This window comes from Heptranchias perlo, chromosome 21, assembly GCF_035084215.1.
Source record: "Heptranchias perlo isolate sHepPer1 chromosome 21, sHepPer1.hap1, whole genome shotgun sequence".
Classification (NCBI taxonomy): domain Eukaryota; kingdom Metazoa; phylum Chordata; class Chondrichthyes; order Hexanchiformes; family Hexanchidae; genus Heptranchias; species Heptranchias perlo.
In genome coordinates, this window is record NC_090345.1 from 18963706 (window position 1) to 18989859 (window position 26154).

Genomic DNA, 26154 nt, shown 5'->3' on the forward strand with positions numbered 1-26154 from the left:
GCCGGCCAGATTGACAAGCTAATCGCTGCCGGGTGGGAAAGCCAGCAGTAGAAGGTCACAGCTGGGGACCCTCAGGGACAGTCCCCGGCAATTGATAAAGATCGGGACATGGTGGGGGGAGCTTGGAGCCCGGCAATCAGGAGGGAGGGAAAGATCACGGGGCAGGAGGAGGTGGGGGGGATCAAGGAGAGGCCGTGATCGGCAGAAGATTTGCTTGAGGGGCTGCGGGGAGCACTCCTGCTCCTTCTGGATCACAAGCAGTGCTAGAAAAAGCACTTACCTGCTTGATTCGGCTGCTGCCATCTCCCTCTAGCTGCCGGGTTTCCTGAGTCCTGGGAAATCCGGCCGGCCAGCGATAATTTAAATCAGGCTCCCAACTGCAACACGGGAGCCTGATTTAAATATTATAATGAGGTGTCCCACTCCTCGAGAGTGGGACACAGGCATGCCACGCAATCCGCTGCTGTAAAAATGGTGGCAGGCATGGATGAGTCAGGGCGGAGTCGCGTTATACGATTTTTAATTTTTTATCCCCCCCCCGACCCTCTCCTGCCCTTCGGGGGTGGGGGGGGGGGTCAGAGTTAATATCGATCCCCATATCTCTAAACATATGACTCCAAAACTTGACACTGGAAAACTTGGCTAACTATATTTATTCCATCGCTCCCTGCAAAGAAATGCTTTACTTTCGGCTTAAACTTCCTTGGTAAGCCAACTGAGACCATTAACCCACCATGTGGAGAATTACAGGATGAACATGTGACCTACTACTCCACACCATAGCAGTAAGCTGGGACAGTAATATGGAATGCCTAGTGATCGGAAATTTTAAACGTGGTATGAAACTGAAATAATTGGAGTTGGAAATGGAACTTACTGTCACAAATGTGTTGATAAATTAAAGCATTGGGCATTAAATGAAACTGCCCAGAAATTCCAAGAGCAGCATTCTGCTGCTGGAAGTGTGGTGGGGCAGGACTTTCACTCACCTGTCTGCCTTAGCTGGGGATAGAGTCATTTAACTAATATGGGTGTCCGCACCATTTAATGGTGCGGGCACCCATATTAGTTAAATGACTCTGGTGCAGGACCTCCCTGTGGGAGCCATCGTATTTTGGAGCAACATCTTGCTGCTTTACCTTCCAGCTGCTCTTCTAATGAAGCGCTACTTCCAGAACGGCAGTTGATCTCTCTAGTTGTTGTACGGCAAGTACGCCTGCTTCGTACAGAGCTACTTACCGCTGGCCCTAAACTGGGCAGAATTAACAGAAGTTCCAGGGGAGCCTGGCATTTTGCTTGTCCTGCCATCACATGTGACATCATGATGGGGCGGGCGTCAGGTGGAAGGATCCCACCATTGGAATGAGGCCAAGAAGGGGCAGAAATCCCAGCGGAAACTTCCATCCCACATCCCCCTCTGCCCACCCTTCAGATTACATTGATTTCACGCACAGAATTTCTAGGCCAACTTCTACATTGAGTGAAAAGGTAAATTCTTGTTTAGATTTATTGATTGTAGGAATTTTGATTCCCTTAATGGCTTAACAAGTACCATCAAGTATATACAAGAAGTATATCCATTGAGGCAGCTGAGCCATCAGAGTAGGAAGGTTCTGAGTTCAATCTTTGATCTCTGCTGAGTTGGCTGAGGACAGTCAGCTCAGGCTAATTTTGCTGCTGATCACTGTCCAGCAACCCAGGATGGAAGTGTACTTTTGTGGATGTAAAGCCAAGCCAAGACAAGATTGGGTTTGGCCATGATGTCCTTTGTAGTCAAAGTAACCTGTTGATTCTGTCCAGGTTCACAGATAAATGAATGGGACACAGGAGATCCCATGAAAGTGTACTCTAGTAATAAATCAGTACCTTCAGGCGAGGGAGTAAGGAGAGAAAGAAATATTTTTTAAAAAGGGAAAGGGATTATGAGAATTTCAGAAGCCTTTTTTATTGAGAGCTCATGAATATGGAGGATTTTAGAACATTTTGCAAATGTATAATATGCTTTGAGAGCTCTTCACTTAACTTGATCATGCACTTATTGTTTTTTTTACTAGCAGATTTTCTGTGAAGGTCTGATTTGTACTGTCTAATGAAGACAATAACCAATGCTGCACATGTTCAGTACGCAGCTCCCTGGTGCATTGGGTACAGAGGTGTATAGATGAATTCTTTTATACCATAATAATTAAGTTGTCTTCTTTGTGTTAATACCAAAAATAATTTAGGTCACACTTAGTCTTAGGTGGGACTTTTAGAATTGTATTCAATTATAGAAATTGGGGTGAAATTTAAGTAAAAGTTTGGGATTTAGAAATTGACACTCTTAGGTTGCTATTGTCTTATTTCTGGATGATAAAACTAATTAATATGACTGTAATTAAGAGCAATAAATATAAATGGTATGAAACTTAGTGAAGATGAAGCTGGGGAGATCCTGTTTATTCACTACACTTTATATATAATATAGCAATTACCATTTTTACAGTATTTGAAGTGTACTATTGTAATAATTTAGATTGCTTTAGTGAGTTGGCAGTGAGCTTTTTATAAGAGTACTCTTGTTTAAAGAGAACCAAGGGAAAATATTCACGCTTATGGTAAAGGCACTAATTGAAGTATTTCCTGAAGACAGATATTGCAATTTGTGTAGTATAAAACTTGTATTTAATCTGTATATTAACCAATGGGTAGAATTAAAAGTATATGAAAGGAACAGGCCAACTAACCTACCCTTGAGTAATGTGAAATAAATCATATTGGATACATCAGAACTTGTTGACTATCCTATAAACAATAACCCTCTATAACCTGGTATGCTGAGGCATTTTGGCACATTTTTATCAGGAAATGAGTTGCAACTTAAATTTCACTCAAATGGCAGTATTTAAAAAAAAAGATTGATGGCTGTGGTCACTGATTACGTTTATAAAAAGGTACTAATTCACAGAAGTGGCTGCATTTATGACTAACGCAGGTTTTCAAAAGTCCGTAATATGCTCCTGTTTCCAGCAGTGGAAGGAGAAGATCTAAAAGCAGAAACGATTGTTGTCGATATTATCATACAAATGGTTAACGTGCTTGTACCAATTACCTTTTTCTGCTCTTTTAACAGTGGCATTAACCTATTTAAAATAAATATTGCCTGTGGTAATTTCTTCCCTATTGGTGTGATTGTAATTCTTCTTGCTTTAGTTAAATGAAATCCATTACTGCAACAAGGGCTCTATGCGCATTTTGTTCATAAGGTTATTTAACCACACTTTCCTCATCTACATTCTATTTAAAAGTATATTTTATATTGAAAACTTGAAAAGAGAAAGTTGGGAACAATTTTAGTTTTGTTTTGGTCTGGAACTTTTCCAAAATGTGGTTTCATTAGATTTGTATAAATGTGGGGTTAACTGTAATTTGGTCCAGAATATAATTCTTGGCCTAATTTTATTTTGAAACATCTTAAAAAGAAAAAAGCCTCTATACTTTGAAATTCACTCCATTTCCTTAATGACCTGATTTTTTTCTTGGAAGAAGTCCAGCATGTAGATGAAGGGAATGTAATGAATGTTGTCTGTATGGATTTTCAGAAAGGTTTTGATAAGGGACTTGTTACAAAAGTTAAGATTATGTAGCTGCATGGATATAGGGATGGCTAGAGGACAGATAGCAAAGTCCAGGTGAATTAATATTTCTTAAATTGGTGGAAAGTGGGTAGCTATGGTGCATCCAGTGGATTGTGCTGTGACCCCTTTTCTTTTCCAATTAAATAAATAATTTGGACATAGGTATCAAAGTTTGCTGATAATACCAAATTAGGGAGCATGACAAACTGTGAGGAAGAAAACATAAGACTGCATAAGAACCTAGTCGGGTTAGCGGAGTGGGCAAATAGGTGACAGATGCAGTTCAATACAGAGAAATGTGAAATAGAATACTTTGAGAAAAAGAATTATGAAAGGTAAATGGTAAGATTCTTAAAAGAGTAAAGGAAAAGAGAGATCTAGGGCAGCAGATACAAAAAGCTTTAAAGGCGGGAGTAGAAAAGGCAAGTGTGATTTTTTTTTAATATAGGACATTGAATATACAATTAAAGAAGTGATGTTGAATTTGTACGAAACATTGGTTAGGCCTAAGTTGGAGTATTGTATGCCATTCTGGGCATCACATTATAGGAAAGATATTAGAGCAATGGAAAGGGTACAGCAAAGATTCACTATAACGATACCAGGAATCAGAGGTTATATTTCTGGAAGAAGGCTGTAAAAATTATTGGCAAATCAGTAACATGTGGGCATTGACATAGGATTATCTTTAGAGGACAGAAGTGGGAAGCCAAATTTTCATGCAAAAGGTTATCAGAACAGGAAAGGGTTTACCACAAGTTGGAACAGAGACTGTAACATCATTTAAAAGAGAATTGGATAAGTATTTGCAAAGGAAGGATCTAAAGGGATACAGAGAAAGGGTGGGGAAATTTAATTTGAGTAAACAACTCTAGTTGAAGAGTTAGCCCCAGTACAGGCACGATGGGTGAAATGGCCTCCTTCTGTGCTGTGAATTCTTTGATTCAATAATTATACAATACCTTACACAACCTAGAATTTGGAACACTTCTGACTAACTAATAGTCTGACTTAGCCATAGTAAAAGTATTTAAAATTCAGCAGGAAATGCGCAAAGCAGTGGGCTGTGACTTGAGTCTTTCTTTTTGGTATGTAGTTTACATTTGCCAGTTTTCCACATTTTTTTTTTTATTCGTTCACGGGATGTGGGCGTCGCTGGCAAGGCCGGCATTTATTGCCCATCCCTAGCGAGATTTTTTTTACAACTGAGTGGCTTGCTAGGCCATTTCAGAGGGCAATTAAGAATCAACCACATTGCTGTGGGTCTGGAGTCACATATAGGCCAGACCGGGTAAGGAGGGCAGGTTTCCTTCCCTAAAGGACATTAGTGAACCAGATGGGTTTTTACGACAATCCGGTAGTTTCATGGCTATCATTACTGATACTAGTATTTTAATTCCAGATTTTTATTTAATTAATTGAATTTAAAAAGGAGTAGGTGAGCAGTGAAATTTTCAGGCAGGTTAGGTTTTGGAACAGCCAGGAATGACCCATTTTGTTTGTTTACTGTTTTCATTGTGTAACAGTTTGTATAGTATGAACACTCTTATGGGTAAACCAATGTACTTTCTGTCAAAGGTAAACACTATCAAATGGATACCTTGGATCAATGTCCATATGGACTGATTAAGGTAAATAGAATCTCAACCAACTACTGAATAAGTACTTCTCACATAAAACTGCAAGTTTTTATTCATGCTTTGAAACCCATTAAAAATAATATTCATAGAATGTCTCCTACTTTAGATATAAGCCTTGAAATTGTGAGACTTTACTCCCAGCATGGAGGAGTGCAGATTGAAGAATCAAGCAGCAAGGTCAATGCACATGATCCACATGGCTTCCAATTTTCCAGCCATCATGATAAATGGCTAGAAAATCAGGCGTACTGCAAATGGGCTGTGCTGACTTCAGAGCCCCATTCTCTGATCTGCACTTCCTTTTAAGCAAGGCTCTGCGATGGAAGTGGAATCTGAACTTCAGAGCTTATAAGTACATGACATACCACTGTATTTTTAGTTTGAGCAATAAATGAATATGAATGATGCAAGCATTTGGAATGTATTAATTATTAGTATTAATCATATTGAAATATTTCTTCTAAACTTATTAGGGTTTATATGTGTTTTTCCCATTGAGATGCTGATCTTGTTGCAGTTAAAATGTCACAATAAAAATGACACTGTTACAATCTAAAATATATTTAAACTTATTCCGTACATTGGCATTTGTTGACTTCTGTCAAAATAAATAATGGAGTTTATTATAAGGTGTGAACTATGCTGAATTAATGAGTCCACTGAGTTATTGTTGAATAATCCACCATTTTTAAATAGCAATGCTTCTATGACAAAGAAAGCAGTCAATAATTAACTGAATATTAATTTGTAATCTGATCCTTGGGATCTATGTATAAAGTATTTACATTGGTTCTCTAATATTGAAAGAGCACAAAAATATGCTAGAATATATATGGTGCATTAGGAGAGCCTTTCATGGAGGACTGTACATAGCCAGAATGATGGCTACTACTTTCTCAAGTAATCAAACAACTGAGTATAACCAATGTTAAAAGTACTAGTATGTAGCTTCATCCAAGAGATACAAAATAATACATATTTACTGCAGCTTTCTGGTTTTAAATGGTAAAAGGTTTCCAACTGGATTGTGGGTGAGCCAGATTATAAAATGCTGTAACCCTTTCCTACATTATCTACATTACAACAGTGACTATACTTCAAAAGTACTTCATTGGCTGTAAAGCGCTGAGGTCATGAAAAGCCCTATATAAATGCAAGTCTTTCTTTTTTGGCACACTGCAAGTAACTTTTGTGACCCTTACAGTAATCTTGAATTATTGAGCACTCACAAACACTCAGTGTATTTATGTCAACATTAATTAAAGATGCTTCAATATCTAACTGTAAGACATCCCGTTAAAAGGTGACTTGGTGGCATAGTGAGTTAACAGAGTTTGTTACTGGTTACACCATGAAAATAGGTGCATAGTGGATTGTGAAATCAATTTCACCTGAATTCCATCCATTTTATGGCCTGTTCAATCTTCTGACAGGCCCTGTGACAGGGGAGATGGAGGCTCTCATCTGAAAGAGGTGAGAGCTTCATAAATACAAAAATGAGGGCAAAGTGACAGCATAGAACATCAATGCGATTTTGCATTTTATGCCTCCAGAATGTTCACACCTTCAAATCTTGGGCGTTGGGTGAAGACAGCCACTCATTTCAATGGAACATTTTTCCATTTGTTTTGCAGCACAAAGTGATTTTGTGATAATTAGAGACACTGGGGTAGAAATTGGACCTTGTGCCAGTTTTACAGGTATAAAACAGACACGAGGGCCAATTTCAGAGTCCAACTTCCCACACCCAAAGAATGCCTGGAAGACACCCGAAATGTTATTAGGTTGGGCCAATTTTCAGGCATCCTTGGCAGCTGCCTAGAACAGGAATTAGTCCCCTTACTTATGTAAATGAGGGGCGCAACACCTGTCTTAGGCACCCTCCAGGACATTGGATTTCGTAGAACGGAGCAGGAGCTGGTCTTGCTCTGTTCTGGATTCTTTGGCGGCCACCGCGGCCAACACCAAAAGGCTAGTTTTCAAGAAAAGAAAATGAGCAAAAAATGTTCTGTGGAGCCAGAAGGAATTCAATTATTACACTGGTGCTGTAGGGGCTACACTTGTAACATTATTGGGCAGAGTGGAGGGATCTTTGCTCTGCATGTAACCATGCCATACCAGTCCTGGGAGCACTTGTTGTTGACTGTGGCTGCCCAGAGTTTGGGAGTGTTTCATTTCTCAGTGCTAACACCCTTCTTGAGTAAATTCATAGAATCATAAAATGGTAAAAATACAGCACAGAAGGAAGCCATTTGGCCTGTCGAGCCCGTGCTGGTTCTCTGCAAGAGCAATCCAGCTAGTCCCACTCCCCTGCCCTTTCCCCGTAGTCCTGCAAATTTTTTTCCTTCAAGTACTTATCCAATTCCCTTTTGAAAGCCATGATTGAATCCGCCTCCACCACTCTTTCAGGCAGTGCATTCCAGATCATAACCACTCGCTGCGTAAAGAAGATTTTCCTCATGTCACCTTTGGTTCTTTTGCCAATTACCTTAAATCTGTGTCCTTGGTTCTCAACCCTTCTGGCAATGAGAACAGTTTCTCTCTATCTACTCTGTCCAGACCCCTCATAATTTTGAACACCTCTATTAAATCTCCTCTCAACCTTCTCTGCTCTAAGGAGAATAACTCCAGCTTCTCCAATCTATCCACGTAACTGAAGTCCCTCATCCCTGGAACCATTCTAGTAAATCTTTTCTGCACCCTCTCTAAGGCCTTCACATCCTTCCTAAAGTGCGGTGCTCAGAACTGGACACAATACTCCAGTTGTGGCCAAACCAGTGTTTTATAAAGGTTCATCATAACTTCCTTGCTGTTGTACTCTATGCCTCTATTTATAAAGCCCAAGATCCTGTATGCTTTCTCAACCTGCCCTGCCACTTTCAACGATTTGTGCACATATACCCCCAGGTTCCTGCACCCACTTTTAGAATTGTACACTTTAGTTTATATTGCCTTGCCTTGTTCTTCCTATCAAAATATATTACTTCGCACTTTCCTGGGTTAAATTTCATCTGCCACATTTCCGGCCATTACACCAGCCTGTCTATGTCCTCTTGAAGTCTATTACTATCCTCCTCAATGTTCACTACCTTCCCAAGTTTTGTGTCATCTGCAAATTTGGAAATTGTGCCCTGTACACCCAAGTCCAAGTCATTAATATATATCAAGAAAAGCTGTGGTCCTAGTAGTGACCTCTGGGGATCACTACTGTATACCTTCCTCCAGTCTGAAACACAACCGGTCACCACTACTCTCTTCTGGTCACTGAGCCAATTTCGTATCCATGCTGCCACTGCCCCTTTTATTCCATGGGCTTCAACTTTGCTGACAAGCTTATTATGTGGCACCTTATCAAACATCTTTTGGAAGTCCATATACACATCAACTGCATTGCTTTCATCAACTCTGTTACCTCATCAAAAAACTCAATCAGGTTAGTTAAACAGGATTTGCCTTTAACAAATCCGTGCTGGCTTTCCTTAATTAATCCACACTTATCCAAGTGACTGTTCATTTTATCCCGGATTATCATTTCTAAAAGTTTCTCCACCACCGAGGTTAAACTGACTGGCCTGTAGTTGCTGCGTTTATCCTTACATCCTTGTTCAAAAAAGGGTGTAACATTTGCAATTCTCCAGTCCTCTGGCATCACCCCCATATCTAAGGATGATTGGAAGACTATGGCCAGTACCTCTGCAATTCCCACCTTTACTTCCCTCAGCATCCCATTCGGACCTGGTGACTTATCTGCTTAAAGTACAGACAGCCTTTCTAGTACCTTCTCTTTACAAGTTTTAGCTCATCCAGTATCTCAACTACCTCCTCTTTTACTGTGACTTTGGCAGCATCTTCCTTGGTAAAGACAAATGCAAAGTATTCATTTAGTACCTCAGCCATGCCCTCTGCCTCCATGCGGAGGTCTCGTTTTTGGTTTCTAATCGGCTCCGCCCCTCCTCTTACTACCCGTTTACTATTTACATGCCTATAGAAGACTTTTGGGTTCCCTATTATGTTAGTTGCCAGTCTATTCTCATACTCTCTCTTTGCCCCTCTTATTTCCTTTTTTCACTTCCCCTCTGAACTTTCTATATTATGTAAATGAGGGGCGTAACACCTGTCTTAGGTACCCTCTAGGATATTGGATTCGCAGAACAGAGCAGGAGCCGGTCTTGCTCTGTTCTGGATTCTTTAGTGGCCACTGTGGCCATCACCAAAAGGTTAGTTTTCAAGAAAAGAAAATGAACAAAAAATGTTTGCTCTGCATGTAACCATGCCACACCAGTTCACTAAAGGAAATAAAACATTTTCATCCAAAATGAAGCAATTCCTTCAAAAATGTATCCACTGAAGAGCAAATTTGCTGAAATAGCCCCTAACAGAAGAGGAGAATTATGGCCTGGAACCCTCACCAAGTTTGCCGTTCCTTTCCTGCCACCGCCACCTTCACAAAAAAATGCTATGCAGCTTTGGCACAATGAAAAGCGCATGTGCAAAAGGCCAGTGGTTGTGTACAATGCTTCCACTGACACCTCCTAGAGGGTACAGCAGTTCCCAACTTGGGTTTGTACCATGGCTGACACGCCCCAGAAGAAATGAGAAAACTTGAGAAGTACAGTTACCTTCACCTTCCTCCTGAAATGAGCAAAGTTCTTTCTCATTGGGAACCAGGTGTGAGGTGCCTGGGTAACTGCATGACTCAGTTGGTGACCTACCTCCATCAAGCAGGCACCTGTGTTTTTATTAATGTGTAGAATTCAGTCCTGAATACATCCACCTCCTCTAGCAGGCCCTCAGCATCAAAGGGAGCAGTACTGTCCACAAGTCTCCACTGTACCATTTTGAACAAATAGTCAACCTTTCTATCACCACAAATTTCCTTTTAATGCTGTCCTTTACAAGCTGCTGCCTGGTGTAGATTTCCCACACCCCAGCCAAGTGTGCTATAGGTCAAACTCTCTGGGCAAATATTCCATGTTCCAGTAACCCATTCAAACTAAGGGGAGCTATTCAGTTGGAAAATTTGCCGTGATCTGCTCTCTGAGCTGTAGGTGCAGGCACGCCTGTACCAGGGGCCAGTTCAATCCCATTTTTGCCACCGTTGGGAAATTGCAGCTTTATAACACAGGGTTAAGTGGCACATTGGATCAAAACATTCCCCTTCACCGTGGGAATTTTGGTTTCAATCCAGTCAGATAGGATAATATTTCCTCTCCCTGACAGCTGTTCAGGGTCCTAATTAAAGTGAAATGAAAGTTCAAACCCAGTCCCTGGTGGACATGAGCCCACAGCATAAAATTATCCCTAAATTCAGCACTAAATTGGCATTAATTTGGCAAACTCACTAAAGTCATAAGGTGAACCAGTATGGGAATTTGAAAAGTCACACTGGTGCAGTATTGCTACTCATGGCTCTCCCATAGCTGGGGTTTGGAACCATTGCCTGGACAATTTATGGGGCTCTGTGTTGTACCTCACCTGTGCTAACCTGATAGAATAGTGCTTCATGTGGTCACTGTGTACAAAGATACAAAAAAGTACACACAAACATCAAATAAAAACTAAGAACAAACTAAAAGAGAAACTTTCCATTCGTCGGTTATGTCATTTCTTGAGATTTTGAAACTTCCAATGACTATCAAGTAACTGGTCTTTCTTAGTACGTCACTTGCGATACAACATCAGCAATTCCTGGCTCAGGTTCTTTTTACCAGTCATTAAAACCTTTAGTAGCAAATAAATCAGTCTATGCAGCAATATCTAATTTTTCCTCAGAGAATTTATCACCACATTTAAGCTACTAACAAAATAAACAAACTGTAAATGCTGCATGTGTAAAGTCTTTAACAGCTCTAAATAACCCATCATCAATCAGTTTTCATTGCATGGAAAGAGCTAGGTTGGCACAGCCAGTACTGTTTTGGTCAGGACCTTTTCCATAAATAACACATGGGGAATCAGTTTCCACAATATAATAAGACAGCTGTAAAATCTTGGATTGAAATGTTAATCTACAAAATTACAGTGAGGAGGGAATTTGGAACAGACATCAAACTTTTTCAGCACTAGAGTCATCCTATAGAACAGGTTCAATCATTGAATATCCTATATTGAGATTTCAAGTACTTAATAATGGCCTGAGACTACTAACCATTCACGACATCACAATTACTTTCATCTTCTGATAGAGATCGAGCTTTTTATTTACACTTTAATATAAGAAATGATTTCTTCCTGGTAACCTAACAGGGGAAAAACATTGCTAAAATGTTGGTGTCAGACAACTCTCACAAGTTCTGAGCCTGACACCCATCAGGCATTTGCTTTTTATTAATTTTTCATATTGTTCCTTGATGATGAGTTGACAGGCTGGTCATGGGGCAAGATTGACCGTGTACCAGTTCTGTACTCCACTCCCACAGTTCAATTAACAGGCAGCCCTGCCATCCCCAAATATGTGGTTGGCAAATCAGCGCAGTACCATTTAAGTTGCATGTCTGCTTAACCCCTTCTGTGCTTTTTAACCAATTAGTTCTATAAGCAGAGTAGTGATTTATTCATGATGACTGTACCGAAAGAAGATGGCTCAATACAGTTACCTTTTAATGAGTTACAATCTAATTGAGAAATTCTGGTCTTAAATCACGAAAATAAAAATTGAAATAATGCCTGGATCGAGATAGCATCATAGTATCGTAGTAGGTACAGCACAGGAGGAGGCCATTTGACCCCTTGTGCCTGTGCCGGCTCTTGGAAAGAGTTATCCAATTAGTCCCATTCCCCGGCTCTTTCCCCATAGCCCTGTTATTTTTTTCCCTTGAAGTATTTATCCAATTACCTTTTGAAAGTTACTTTTAAATCTGCTTCCACTACTCTTTCAGGAAGTGCATTCCAGATCATTACAACTTGCTGCGTAAAAAATTGTTTCCTCATGTCGCCGCTGGCTCTTTTGCCGATCACCTTAGATCTGTGTCCTCTGGTTACCGACCATTCTGCCACTGGAAACAGTTTCTCCTTATTTACTCTGTCAAAACCGTTCATGATTTTGAACACCGCTATCAAATCTTTCCTTAACCTTCCCTAGTCCAAGGAGAACAATCCCAGCTTCTCCAGTATCTCCTCATAACTGAACTCCCTCATCCCTGGCACCATTCCAGTAAATCTCTTCTGCACCCTCTCTAAAGCTTTGACATCCTTCCTAAAGTGTGGTGTCCAGAATTGAACATAATACTCCAGCTGAGGCCTAACTAGTCTTTTATAGACGTTTAGCGTAACTTCCTTGCTTTTGTACTCTGCCTCTATTAATAAAGCCCCAGATTCCATATGCTTTTTTAACAGCCTTCTCAACTTGTCCTGCCACCTTCAAAGATTTGTGTATGTGCACCCCCACGTCTCTGTTCCTGCACCCCCTTTAAAATTGTACCATTTTAATTTATATTGCCTCCCCTCATTCTTCCTACCAAAATGCATCACTTCCCACTTCTCTGCGTTAAATTTCATCTGCCGTGTGTCTACCATGAGATTGCATTTATCTGGATGTGACTGGAGTTACTGAAGTCATAAGCTTTGAAATTTCTATCAATGGCTATTTGGTTAGAACACGCTACCATTTACATTATCAGGCCACCTGCCATCCTTAAAAGAATTTGTAAAAGATATTGGATTTCTCCCACTATGAAACAGAATGTCATTTATATATTCTATGATGTACTACTGTTCCTTCATTTGCATCTTTTGTCCATTGATGTAGATGTAAATATATATTAGAGGTAATTTTATGAGTCCATGCTACCGGTGGAGAGCCTTGCCCGCCGGGAGTACACTTTGGAAATGGTCAGAAAATTGGGCGTATCATGTGCCTGAATTTCTGTTTGCTGCTCTAGTGGGAGATTCTCTCTCCATTGGAAGTTCAGACTGTTAAAATTGACCCCCCTTTTGAGACAATTGTTCAATTTCAGAATGGTAGTTTTGTACCTGTCAATCCTCTTGTAATTAGTAATGTAATAAATTAAATCTCTACAGTAGCTATTTTAATGAGAAGACAACAAATACATAATATTATAGGATACTGGAAAGAAATTGTAATTATATTGGGAAACATTCTCAAATGAACACAGCTATCAGTACAAAATTAGCCATATTATACTTTTGAAGTACTTCCTGATCTAATATTGAAATCATTGAATAACAGTTTCACTATGTTAAACATGGAGAAATATATTGGTTGATGCATCAAAAATAAGAGGATTTGCATTATGAGACAGATGAAGTATACATAATTAATTGGAAGAGCCATAGAGACCAGAATGTTAGACAGTAAAATTCAATTGGCAAGGTATGCTGAGAAATATATAGATTAGGTAGGCAAGTTATAGAGAGGTGTATCTCATACATAGATGTGTATATATATGAGAATATTAATGCAGCATTTACTAGAATGGTACCTGGGATGAAGGACTTTCATTATTTGGAGAGACTGGAGAAACTGGGGTTGTTCTCTTTAGAGCAGAGAAGGCTACAGGCTGATTTGATAGAGGTGTTCAAAATCATGAAGGGTTTTGGTAGAGTAGATAAGGAGAAACTGTTCCAGTGGCAGAAGGGTTGGTAACCAGAGGACACAGGTTTAAGGTAATTGGCAAAAGAACCAGAGGCAACATGTTTTTTTTTAACACAGTTATGATCTGGAATGCACTGCCTGAAAGGGTAGTGGAAACAGATTCAATAATAACTTTCAAAAGAGAATTGGATAAATACCTGAAGGGGAAAAATTTGCAGGGCTATGGGGAAAGGGCAAGGTAGTGTGTATAGATTTTGGACATTGGGTCAAACCACATTTTACTCTTTTGAACTACTGGACGATTCAACATAAAAGGTTAACCAGTCCCTTTAAGGATTTGGACATTCTCTTGGATAGTACATTTACAGTGCATTTGAAAGCAAGGGTTAACTTGCCCTGGACATTACAGTATAAATGCACAATTGCAAAAGTGCAGACTGTTTAAATTGCACAGTTGAACATCAGTTTAACACTGTAAGAGCAATACTGTACAGAAACTGTAAACAAACTGCGATTTTCAATAACAATTGATAAGGAGAAGCTTCCAGAGGTTTTCGAAGTTCATAACAACTGTGAAGCACAAAGAGCACACCTGGTTTTGAGTAGAGGGGGGGGATATAAGGGGTTCATACGGTCCATGAGTGGTCCAACCAGCCATCCATCTAATGCTATGGACAAATTGAGGCTTCTTGTAATTTGGTTCACACCTATTTGCTCAGAAGCATATAAAGATAAGACATCGTAGTAGTCAAAACAGACAGTCAACAGACAACATTGGAGAAGTTGGAAGAAGCTTCAAGAGTTAATGACAGCAGCTTGAGTTCCTCCAACAAGACTTTGTTTCTGAACTTTGACAAAAAGACTTTGATTCTGAGCTTTGACTAAACCACTTGTCTCTAAACTTTGATGAAAAGACAAACCTTAATGAGAAGAACTTCAGCACATCACCTGTTATCACAGTAATCAATTCCGTACTTTTGGATCTAAATGACTGCTTTGACTTGGACGACTGCTTTGTGCCTGCTCATGTGTTTTTAAAAAATCATTAAGGAACGTTGTGAATCCCACTTGTATTAATGGGTAGAGTAATCCTTGTATTAATTGAGTTGCTTCATGCTTACTATGTGCTGTTTTTAAATTACTGAATAAAGAGTTACTTTGTTTCACAAAACTACCCCATCATGTCACTTTCTTTGCCTGAACTATCGTCCAGATCCTTAAATCATTGGAAAAGACCCTAAATTCCTTACAAGTGGGACTAATTGGATAGCTCTTTCAAAGAGCTGGCACAAGCACGATGGGCCGAACTGCCGTCTTCTGTGCTGTATCATTCTATGATTCTCTATGATCACGATAGTAAGTTACATGCATGACAATTTAAATGGACATATACAAGACAGACATTTTTTATAATGAATGGCTCTACCAAAAAGTTGAATACAATGCATTGTAATAAATGGAGACAGGAATCTTGACTCTAAAGGCTAATCTGTTGCAATACACTGTAGTGAGACTCATTTACACTAAAGTTATGATGAAGCTGTTTTTCTCTTTAATTTAATTGCTAGTGCTTGTATAAAGATTCTAAAAATAAAATCACTTTTACTGAAAATATCAGTTACTACTAGTGGATCGACCTTGGCTTTGCCCACAGAAAGTAAAGACCAATCAAATTTTCCTCAGAATGCCTTAGTGATGCTATAGGTATAGGTATGGAGATCACCAGCTTCTGGAGCTTATAAAGCTCCATCTAGTGTACAAGTGTGCAGCTGCATGCATCAATGTGTGTGTGTCAGAGAATGGTGATCCCAAAATAAGGAGTGCACAACATAAATGGCACATTTCATATATTATAGGTATTAAATGGTTTTAACCAAATAATGTGTGTTGAGTTAATGATAGGTAAGGGTTACTACCAATAATCACAAAGGCATTTTTAGCTAGTCTTTCTGATTGTAAAATAGACCTGCATTTAGATAGCACCTTTCATGACCTCAGAATGTCCCAAAGCGCTTTACAGCCAATGAAGTGTTTCTGAAGTGTAGTCACTGTTGTAATGTAGGAAACACAGCAGCTAATTTTGCACACAGCAAGCTTCCACAAACAGATAATCTGTTCTAGTGACGTTGGTTGAGGGATAAATATTCGCCAGGGTACCGGGGAGAACTCCCCTGCTCGTCTTCGAAATAGTGCTACGGGATATTTTACATCCACCTGAGGGGGCAGACGAGGCCTCGGTTTAATGTTCCATCTGAAAGACAGCACCTCTGACAGTGCAACACTTATTCAGTACTGCACTGGAGTGACAGCCTAGATATTGTGCTCATGTCCCTGGAGTGGGACTTGAACCCGCAACTTTCTTTGTACATTTTTTGCTATCTGATCTCAGTACCAACTTTGCCTTGATCAATAAGAACTATGTTTTCAGCTGCAAGGAATGGCTGAGTAAGTCATTTTTTTTCTCCCTACAGGAAGCTGTTTTGTACACTGGTCTATCTAGCAAAATCATTAAATGGGTGACCTGGTTATCACTTGGACTGGAACATTATGAAACAAGTAACCTGTTAAATTACATTAAGATCAAGTTTAAATGCAGTTTGGGGCAGTGGTGGAGATGCCCAATCATACATGGTTACTAATAAATATATTAAAACAAAGTGCTGACTGCCTCATTTGGGCTCCCAAATCCTGATCAGAATAATTTATATGTATGTAAGTGTGTTTTTATATAGTACCAAGAAACAAGTATATCAAGGTAACAAACTGTACAGTGGGTTTTCACTTGTGTGCATATTGTCGTTAGAATTTACTGCCTACTTTCAAGTTTACTTTTCATTTTAGTCTCTTTGTTATTGCTCTTTTTTTGCTGCTTTGACTCCCCCTACCTCACATCTACACATCATCTTTACAATAATGGATAGAAATAATCACAACAGCTTTGTCCGCATTGATAAAAATATACGGAGCAGTTGCAGTGTACTGTATTCCATCCAGGCTGCAAGCGTACCATTTGCACAACTAATATTCTTCCAATTGCAATGTAATTGGACGTAGTGAATGAGATGGTCTTGGCTGTGACTGCAAGGAGCAACTTTATTAAATCATTTTCAGTGTTTGGGCATCTTTATATTGCACTTGCATCTGGAACAGGTGAATTTCCAGGGTTTGCAATTCTGTGCTTTTATCTTATTCCAGTCTCCATTGGCTCAATTGGCATCTTTAATGTAGAAAAACATCCCAAGGTGCTTCAGAGGTGTAAGGAAAAAAATATTACCGAGCCAAAAAAGGAGATATTAGGAGGAGTGAACAACTGAGTTGTTTGAAGCCTCAATAATGAGTATACCCAAACAGATAATCTGATAACCAAAATTAGAATGACCAAAAGTGAAGCAGTGATTAAATGGTACTGGTACTGTAATACAGCAAAATGAGCCATTGCAAAAGATGATTCAACAATGTTCTATATGGATAGTGGGTTGTAGAGAAAATTCTAATGAGGTTGTCTGTATTATTTCCCCTAATTTTCTCTCCTGAAAGCAATGACTCTTGTTGCGATAGGATCCTATAGGTATTGGTAGATTTCTAGAACCTTGTCCAAGTGACCTTTTTTGATGTCTGACAGTGAGTGTCAGCAGGCTGTTCAACTATGAGTCATCCTATTGTGAACCAATGTCCATAGATAGACATAAGTCCAAAAGAGGCTACTTAATTATGATTAGGAGAAGGAACACTGGCCAATTTACCCGGAGACATTCAACTGTGGTTTTGTATTTGAATAGTTAATATGGGTGCTTAGAAATGTTTTTTTATTTCAAAATATACTTTATTCCATAAAATGTAACGATACACAGTTCAAATAAAGGGCACAAAATGCAGCACAGCAGTTCAAAGCAATGCAGTACCGATCGTATACACTATGATCTTACTGTTACAGTTTTAAAACACAGTATATATTTTCTAATATATAATGTACAACAGGGTGGGGTGGATTTATATGGTGGCCTTTCCCACCAAAGAACCTTTGCATAGGTCGCAGCTCACTTCAATGTGTCCCCCAGCACATATTCCTTGACTTTCGAGTGTGCTAGTCGGCAACACTATCGTAGACAGCTCCTTCAGCTGGAAGACCAGCATGTTTTGGGCGGACCAAAGGGTCTCCTTCACAGAGTTGATAGTCTTCCAGCTGCAGGTGATATCTGTCGTGGTGTGCGTCCCGGGGACCGGCCCATAGAGCACAGCATCCTGTGTTACCGAACTGTTTGGGATGAACTGGGACGAATACCAACGCATCGCTCGCCACACATTCTGTGCAAAGGGGCAGCCCGTCAGGAGGTGGACGACGGTCTCCTTCCCGCCACAGCCTCGAGAGCAGCTCGCGGTGGCGCTGAGATTCCATTCGTGTTGGAAGCACTGTACTGGGAGGGCCTATCTCACCACCATCCAGGCTACATCCTGGTGCCTGTTGTCGGTTCCGGCGACGAGACATTCTGTCAAATGGCATCGACTTTCTGGTCAGGAAAGAAACCGATTGAGTCCACCCTCTCTGTTCCTTGCAGGACTCTTAGAACGTTTTGTGTTGACCGCTGTTTGACGGCCTTCAATCGATCGGTCGAAGAGATTCCTCCTCAGGAATTTCTCCACCTGGGACAGGTGGGTGGGGGGGGGGGGGGGGGAAACGGTCCAGCTAGACGGAACGTCCTGCGCCTGCTTGGCCAGACCCAGCCTTCTCAGTATGTTAGACAGGTAAAAACTCAGCACGCAGTGACATTTGGTGCTTGCGTACTGGGATGCTACACATATCCTGAGGCAGCCGCACACAAAGATGGCCATCAGGATCAGAGCGTCGTTGGGGACGCTCTTCCCTCCCTTTGTCTGGGGGGCTTGTATATGGTGGCCCTGCAGATGCATTCTACCTTGGACTTCCAGACAAAGTGGAAGATAGCTCAGGTGACTGTGACGGCAGAGTTGTGGGGAATGGGCCAGACCCTGGCTACATAGAGCAGCATCGCGAGTACCTCATTCCTCATCACCAGGTTCCTGCCGGTTCTGGAAAGGGATCGCCCCACCCACATATCAGCTTCTGTTTGGCCTTGGTGATCCGCTCGTCCCAGTTCTTTGTGCAGGCCATGGGCCCCCCGAACCAGATCCCCAGCGCCTTCAGGTAGTCAGACCTGACGGTGAAGGGGACAAAGGACCGGGTCTCCCACCTGCCAAAGACCAGGGGCTTGCTTTTACTTCGGTTTACTCTGGCCCCTGAGGCTAGTTCAAAATGGTCGCAGGTGCTCATCAGTGTGTGGACCAACTGCTGATCGGAGCACAAGTCAGTGACGTCGTCCATGTATGGGGAGGCCTTAACCTGAGGGCCTCCGTTACCTGGGATCGTCATCCCAGATACCTGCGTTCTTCCTGACGGACGCAGCAAACGATACAACATATGAACAAGACCGCGGAGAGAGGACAGCCGTGCCAGACTCCAGATCTGATAGGAAAGCTCTCCGACAACCACTCGTTGATTAGGACTGCGCTACGGATATCCGCGTAGAGCTGTCGGATCCAATCGCGGATTCCCTCCCCAAAACCCATTTTTGAGAGCACGTCCATCATGTATGTGTGGGATATTCTGCCAAAGGCCTTCTCCTGATCCTGGCTGATGAGGCAGGTGTTCACTCCCCACCCCCCCCCCCACCCCCGGTCCTGCACGTAGGCAATCGTATTCCTGAGCAGCACAAGGCTATCAGAGATACCCACCTGGGTACAGTACAGGTCTGATCCAGGTGGATCACCCGCTCCAGAGCAGACTTGAGCCGGTTGGTGAAAGTCTTAGACAGAATCTTGTAGTTGACGTTTAGCAAGGAAATGGGTCGCCAATTTTTGATTTCTTCGCTCTTCCCCCTTCTGCTTGTAGATGAGGATAATGATGTCTTTCCTCATGGACTCTGACATGCTGCCTGCCAGAAGCATACTTCCGTACACTTCCAGTCGGTCTAGGCCTATCCAGTTCCAGTCCAACTCGGCCAGTAAGCCATCGCTTCCGGGTGTTCTACTCTTTTCGAAGGACTGGACGGCCTTTGTCAGCTCGTCCAAGGTCAGTGCTCTCCCACTCGCTGTCCTCTAAGACTTCCGTGATGGAGGACTGGGAGGCTGTGCTGACTGTGGGCTTCGCGTCATACAGCCAGACATAAAAGGATTTGCTGATCCTCAGTATGTCGGCCTGCGAAGATGTCAGTGAGCCGTCTTCATCTTTCAGGCTTCTGATCAGAGGTCTCTCTCTGCAGCTTCTGGAAGAAGCAGCACAAGCACTTCTTGCCCTGCTCCACGGAGCGGACTCTGGACCGGAGGATGATCTTTGAGGCCTTGGAGGCAAAGAGCGAGGCTTGCTGTCCCTTCACCTCTCGGAGTTCCTCCCCAACAACGACCCCCATCGACTGCAGCTGGAGCAGATCCTTCATGCTTTTCTGGAGCTGTGACACTTCCCTCTGTCTCTCCCATGCCTTCTGAACACCTTTTGAGGTGCTTAGAAATATGCTTTGATTGCAATTATAACAGACACAGGAAATACTTACTTGTTACTTTATTCATAATGGTAACCAAACAGCTACCGCTGTTCAGTTGTGATGTACTAACTCAGCACATAACATGGATCAAACACTATTACTCAATAACATACAACACTTTACATTTACCTACTGCGCCATTGCATTTTAAATTATAATTCACGTGCCCCTTATCAGTGTCTTGTTGGCCTATAGAATCATAGACAGGTTACAGCATGGAAGGAGGCCATTCAACCTATCGAGTCCATGCCGGCTCTATGCAAGAGCAATCCAGCTAGTCCCACTGCCCTGCCCTATCCCCGTAGCCTTGCAAATTTTTTACTTTCAGGTACTTATCCAGTTCCCTTTTGAAGGCCATGATTGAATCTGCCTCCACCACCTCCTCGGGCAGTGCATTCTAGATGCTAACCAGTCACTGTGTAAATAAGTTTTTCCTCATGTCACCTTTGGTTCTTTTGCCAGTCACCTTAAATCTATGCCCTCTGGTTCTTGACACTTCTGCCAAATGGAGCAGTTTCTCTCTATCTACTCTGTCTAGACCCTTCATGATTTTGAATACCTCTATCAAATCTCCTCGCAACCTTCTCTGTTCCAAAGACAACAACCCCAGCTTCTCCAGTCTATCCACGCAACTTAAGTTCCTCATCCGTGGAATCATTTTAGTAAATCCCTTCTGCACCCTTTCCAAAGCATTCACATCTTTCCTAAAGTGCGGTTCCCAGAACTGGTCACAATACTCCAGTTGTGCCGAACGAGTGTTTTATAAAGGTTCATCATGACTTCCTTACTTTTGTACTCTATGCCTCCATTCATAAAGCCCACGATCACGTGTGCTTTTTTAACCGCTTTCTCAACCTACCCTGCCACCTTCAACAATTTGTGCACATATACCCCCAGGTCTCTGTTCCTGTATCCCTTTTAGAATTGTGCCCTCTAGTTTATATTGCCTCTCCTCGTTCTTCCTACCAAAATGTATCGCTTCGCCTTTGTCTGTGTTAAATTTCATCTGCTACGTGTTCACCCATGCCACCAGCCCATCTATATCCTCTTGAATTCTATCACTATCCTCCTCACTGTTCACTACCCTTCCAAGTTTTGTCATCTGCAAATTTTGAAATTGTGCCCTGTACACCCAAGTCCAAATCATTAATATATATCAAGAAAAGCACTGGTCCCAGCACCGACCCCTGTGGAACACCACTGTTACACCTCCCTCCAATCCGAAAAGCAACCGTTCACCACTACTCTCTGTTTCCTGTCACTTAGCCAATTCTGTATCCATGTTGCTACTGCCCCCTTTATTCCATGGGCTGTAATCTTCACGATAAGCCTACCATGCGGTACTTTATCAAAAGCCCTTTGAAAGTCCATGTACACCACATCAACTGCATTGCTATCATCTACCCTCTCTGTTACCTCATCAAAAAACTCTATCAGGTTAGTTAAACACGATTTGCCTTTAACAAATCCATGCTGGCTTTCTCTAATTAATCCACACTTGTCCAAGTGACTGTTAATTCTGTCCCGGATTATCGTTTCCAGAAGTTTCCCCACCACCGAGGTTAAACTGACTGGCCTATTGTTGCTGGGTTTATCTTACACCCTTTTTTGAACAAGGGTGTAACATTTGCAATTCTCCAGTCCTCTAGCACCACCCCTGTATCTAAGGATGTTTGAAAGATTATGGCCAGTACCTCTGCAATTTCCACCCTTACTTCCCTCAGCAACCTAGGATGCATCCCATCCGGACTGGATGACTTATTTACTTTAAGTACAGCTAGCCTTTCTAGAACCACTTCTTTATCAATTTTTAGCCTATCCAGCATCTCAACTATATCTTCCTTTACTGAAACTCTGGCAGCATCTTCTTCCTTGGTAAAGACAGATGCAAAGTACTCATTTAGTACCTTGGCTATGCCCTCTGCCTCCATGAGTAGATCTCCTTTATGGTCCCTAATTGGCCCCGCCCCTCCTCTTACTGTCCATTTACTAATTATATGTCTATAGAAGACTTTTGGATTCCCTTTTATGTTGGGCGCCAGTCTATTCTCATACTCTCTCTTTGCCTCTCATTTCCTTTTTCACTTCCCCCTCTGAACTTTCTATATTCTGCCTGGTTCTGACTTGTGTTATCTGTCATATGCCCCTTTTTTCCACTTCATCTTACTCTCTCTCTCTTTTGTCATCCAGGGAGCTCTGGCTTTAGTTGCGCTACCTTTCTCCCTCGTGGGAATGTATCTAGACTGTACTCGAACCATTTCCTCTTTAAAGGCCGTCCACTGTTCAATTACAGTTTTGCCTGCCAATCTTTGATTTCAATTTTCCCGGGCCAGATCTGTTCTCATCCCACTGAAATTGGCCCTTCTCCAATTGAGTATTTTTACTTTAGAATGGTCTGTGTCCTTTTCCATAGCTATTCTGAACCTTATGCTACTATGATCACTGCTCCCCAAATGCTCCCCCACTGACACTCGCTCCACTTGGCCCGCCTCATTCCCTAGAACCAAGTCCAGCAAATTATAGTAATTTAATATGAGTGGTTTTGCTAAATTTCCATGCTAGCCTGCTGAATTACTGATTTTTTTTCCAAACTATTCTTCTATTTACTTTATAATTAGCCACAATGAAGAGTGGAACGTACAAAATTGATGGGCAGGAAAAGACGAGCTGGTCTATCAAGCCTGCCCCACACCATGATTGCCAGACCATGGTTGTCAGTGAATGAATAAATAGCTCAGATTAAAGGAAATGTACCCAACCAGGAACAAGTGTGCTTGCAGGAGACTGGAGGGCTACACACAGACTCAACAAAAACTGAGCTCAACATTTAAAGCAAATGTAAACTTGGGTTCATTTTGGCCTGGTTCCAGTTTCATTTTTTTCTGCTTTTTTGCGGTAATTTAAAATGCAATTTGGACACTTCCAACTTTAAATGTTTAAATGTTCAGTTATATTAAGTGCCAATGTGATTAATAATGGGCATGGTCTGAACTGTGGATGTGATTGTGAGAGAAATGGCTCAATCTGTCATACAGCAGGACAATGGGGAAAGGGCATGATTGATTTAAATCATTTGTATAAAAAGGTGAGTGATACAGCTTCAGCACATTTTGCATAAGCAGCTGCTTCTAATTGATAGCTTGTTCTGGGTGTCTAAGTTTTGACATACCACAGTACAAGATGTAATATACAAGTTAGCTTAAAATCAGATCCTTTAGCTAAACACTGTTCAAATATAAAACTGCATTTTTTTATTTTTATTTTCTAGAAGGTATGAAATTTGTTACATATGACTTAAATAAATGTATAACTATTTCCTATGAATTAACACTTTCTGCTACTTGTTCTTAATAGAAGCCAGATTGTACTGGTAATAGTTGTATAAAATTAACATGTTAAGTCCAACATAGTTGGATTATAAATAAAAATCTGTTCTAAAGCACAAATAATTCTCCATGCCACAAGCACAAACTGACATTTAGTTCGAGACTAGGAGTAAATTTACTCAGTCTTGTCAGAACACAATTTCCTATTTACACAAAAAGGCCATTAATGTTATTGCTTTAATATGCATAGCAGTTCTTGTGTAATAATTTGTTCTGTAGAAGGAATGCTGTACATTTATATATGCTCATTTCCATCTAAAGAAATATAAAGATGCTTTGCCACATTGTCCGAAAGAAAAATGGGTGTAATTTGTAAATCTTTAGAAGTACATAAAATACAAGCAAGAAATAGATACTTTACCAGAAAGCACTGTTAATTTTGCTTGTTTTTAATTTTGAAAACTCAAATACTGTAAGGTCTGAATAACATTATTTCCATTTTGTCAAAAGAAAGTTTGGGCTGAAGAGTTAGTTGATCTTAATGGGGCAAAAGTATATTACAGTTCAGACTTTAAAAAAAAATCTCAGAATGAACTTGATTTTATCAGAATTGTTTGAACGGCAATGATTTTTTGTAGTTTCCAAGTGCTTTCTGCTTTCATTTAACATTTAATCTCTCTGTGTAGTAATAAATAGTGAACAAATCCTGAAACACTTAATATGCCATTATTCATATCTTATTTAAATGCATACAATATTACTTTCATTTTCATCCAATTCATTTGTTTCTTGGTAGAAGCTTAGACAGAAATAAACTAAAAACACACACACTTTGGTATCGGCAAGCTTTTTAAGAAAAAGATGTCAGCACATTCAGGATTTTATATGAAACTTTATGACTCAGGTTCTAAGCAACAGCTGTTTGTATTTTAAAATAAATATTGTCCTGATTACAACTGTGAGATACCACAAAGGTTTCTTATTGTTGTAACCAGTTTCTATTGGTGATTGGCTATACTTTAAAGCTCGAGCCAGGAATTGCACAAAGTTCTCTCACTTTTTGAGAATTTGGACAGAACTGCATTGACTCTGGTTAGATGCATTTTCCCTGCGGTTTTAGCTGGATACCTGTAATACTGAAAGTGTTTTCAACAGGAAATTTTGTTACAATTTGCTTCTACTTTAGAAGTAGAATAACCACATACAGAAAATGTTTCTATTAGTCATTATTAAGGACATAAGCTTAGTTTTTTTGTGAATGTTGTGCTTAGCAAAGCAAGTGAGTTTAATATTGGGGAATGGAATATTTTCCCATTTCAGGCACTGTTGCCAACATCAAGCACGCCCAGCTGCAGAGCAAAGCTCCCTCTATTTTGTTGAAAGATGTGTCTTAGCTGCAACCTCTCTATTGGCCTTGTGCACCATTTCCATTTCTGAACCAGCCTTCTTTGTGGCTTAAGTGATACTGCCAGTTTCAATGCCAATTAATGCCAAATTAGGAGTTTTTCTGCAGTAGGCCCCTGTACTAAAGAGGAACGGGATTTAGGCTGCCCAAAGTCCTGTCAAGATTTTCAACCATTGGTTTGGGCTGGATTCAAACTCAGGTAATTAGAGATAAATGGGCAGTTTATTAACCCACTGCACCAACCAGTTCTCAAAGATAATGTTTAACAAACTGATCTTGATGGTATAAGGTATCGAGGTACATTCTTGTTTGATTCTTTTAGTTATCTGAATATGGAATTTCTAAGAACTAATTCTTTAAGCTATTCGTTTAAAAGCTGAAAGAAAGGTTCACTTTTGAAATGGTCCCTTGATCTGTGTTGGAGAATTGTAATGGTTGTTTAAATGAGATTCCTTTCATTTGGCAATTATTGTCGTTCTTACTACAAAAATAGAGACACACATCTATAGACAACAAAAGCCTATTTGTCTGTACTTGAGCAGGAACTCTGAAGAAAACTTCAGGTACATTCACAAGATCAACAATTTCTCCACTGATCTTCTGTCCCTCAAAGAGCCATTCATGCCCTGCAAATAAAAAAAAGTTACTAGAAATGAATGTCCAAATTTAAAGTTAATATGTAATTTAATCAACAATACAAGCCAATGACCAAAAACATGAATAAAAATAATGCAACAAGATCACCATTGTTTGCACAGTCAAGACCAGTGCTAGCCTCTAAAAATGCTAAGTTCTAGAACTATGAAGGGAAGTCCTGAACTAAATCTAGTCTACTGCTCATCACCAATCTCTTTCATTCCTTTTTGCTTCTTTCAATATTTTTCTACTTTAATTCTCTTTTGCATTAATTTCCATTTGTCATTACAAATGTACTCCTTCCTCGTTCTACACAGGTTCAGGGTTGTAGGGTAGAGGTGCAGGGCTGTGAAAGGAAAATTTAAGGCTGACATTAGGGAAAAATGTAATTTATACAGGAGGATCAACAACTGGAACAGGTG

At 40.6% G+C, this 26154-nt stretch overlaps 1 protein-coding gene and 1 long non-coding RNA gene across 4 annotated transcripts in view; one reads left to right on the forward strand and one right to left on the reverse strand.

Annotated features, from left to right (window-relative positions):
* Positions 1–26154, forward strand: part of LOC137340016 (uncharacterized) — a 76008-nt gene that overhangs the window by 8654 nt on the left and 41200 nt on the right. The window lies entirely within an intron of this gene.
* Positions 20368–26154, reverse strand: part of nhlrc2 (NHL repeat containing 2) — an 88856-nt gene continuing 83069 nt past the window's right edge. For both annotated transcript variants that reach the window (XM_068002179.1, XM_068002178.1), the window contains exon 11: positions 20368–25722. In XM_068002179.1, the coding sequence (XP_067858280.1) occupies positions 25466–25722 (257 nt within the window). In that variant the 3' untranslated portion in view covers positions 20368–25465. The remainder of the gene's footprint in view (positions 25723–26154) is intronic.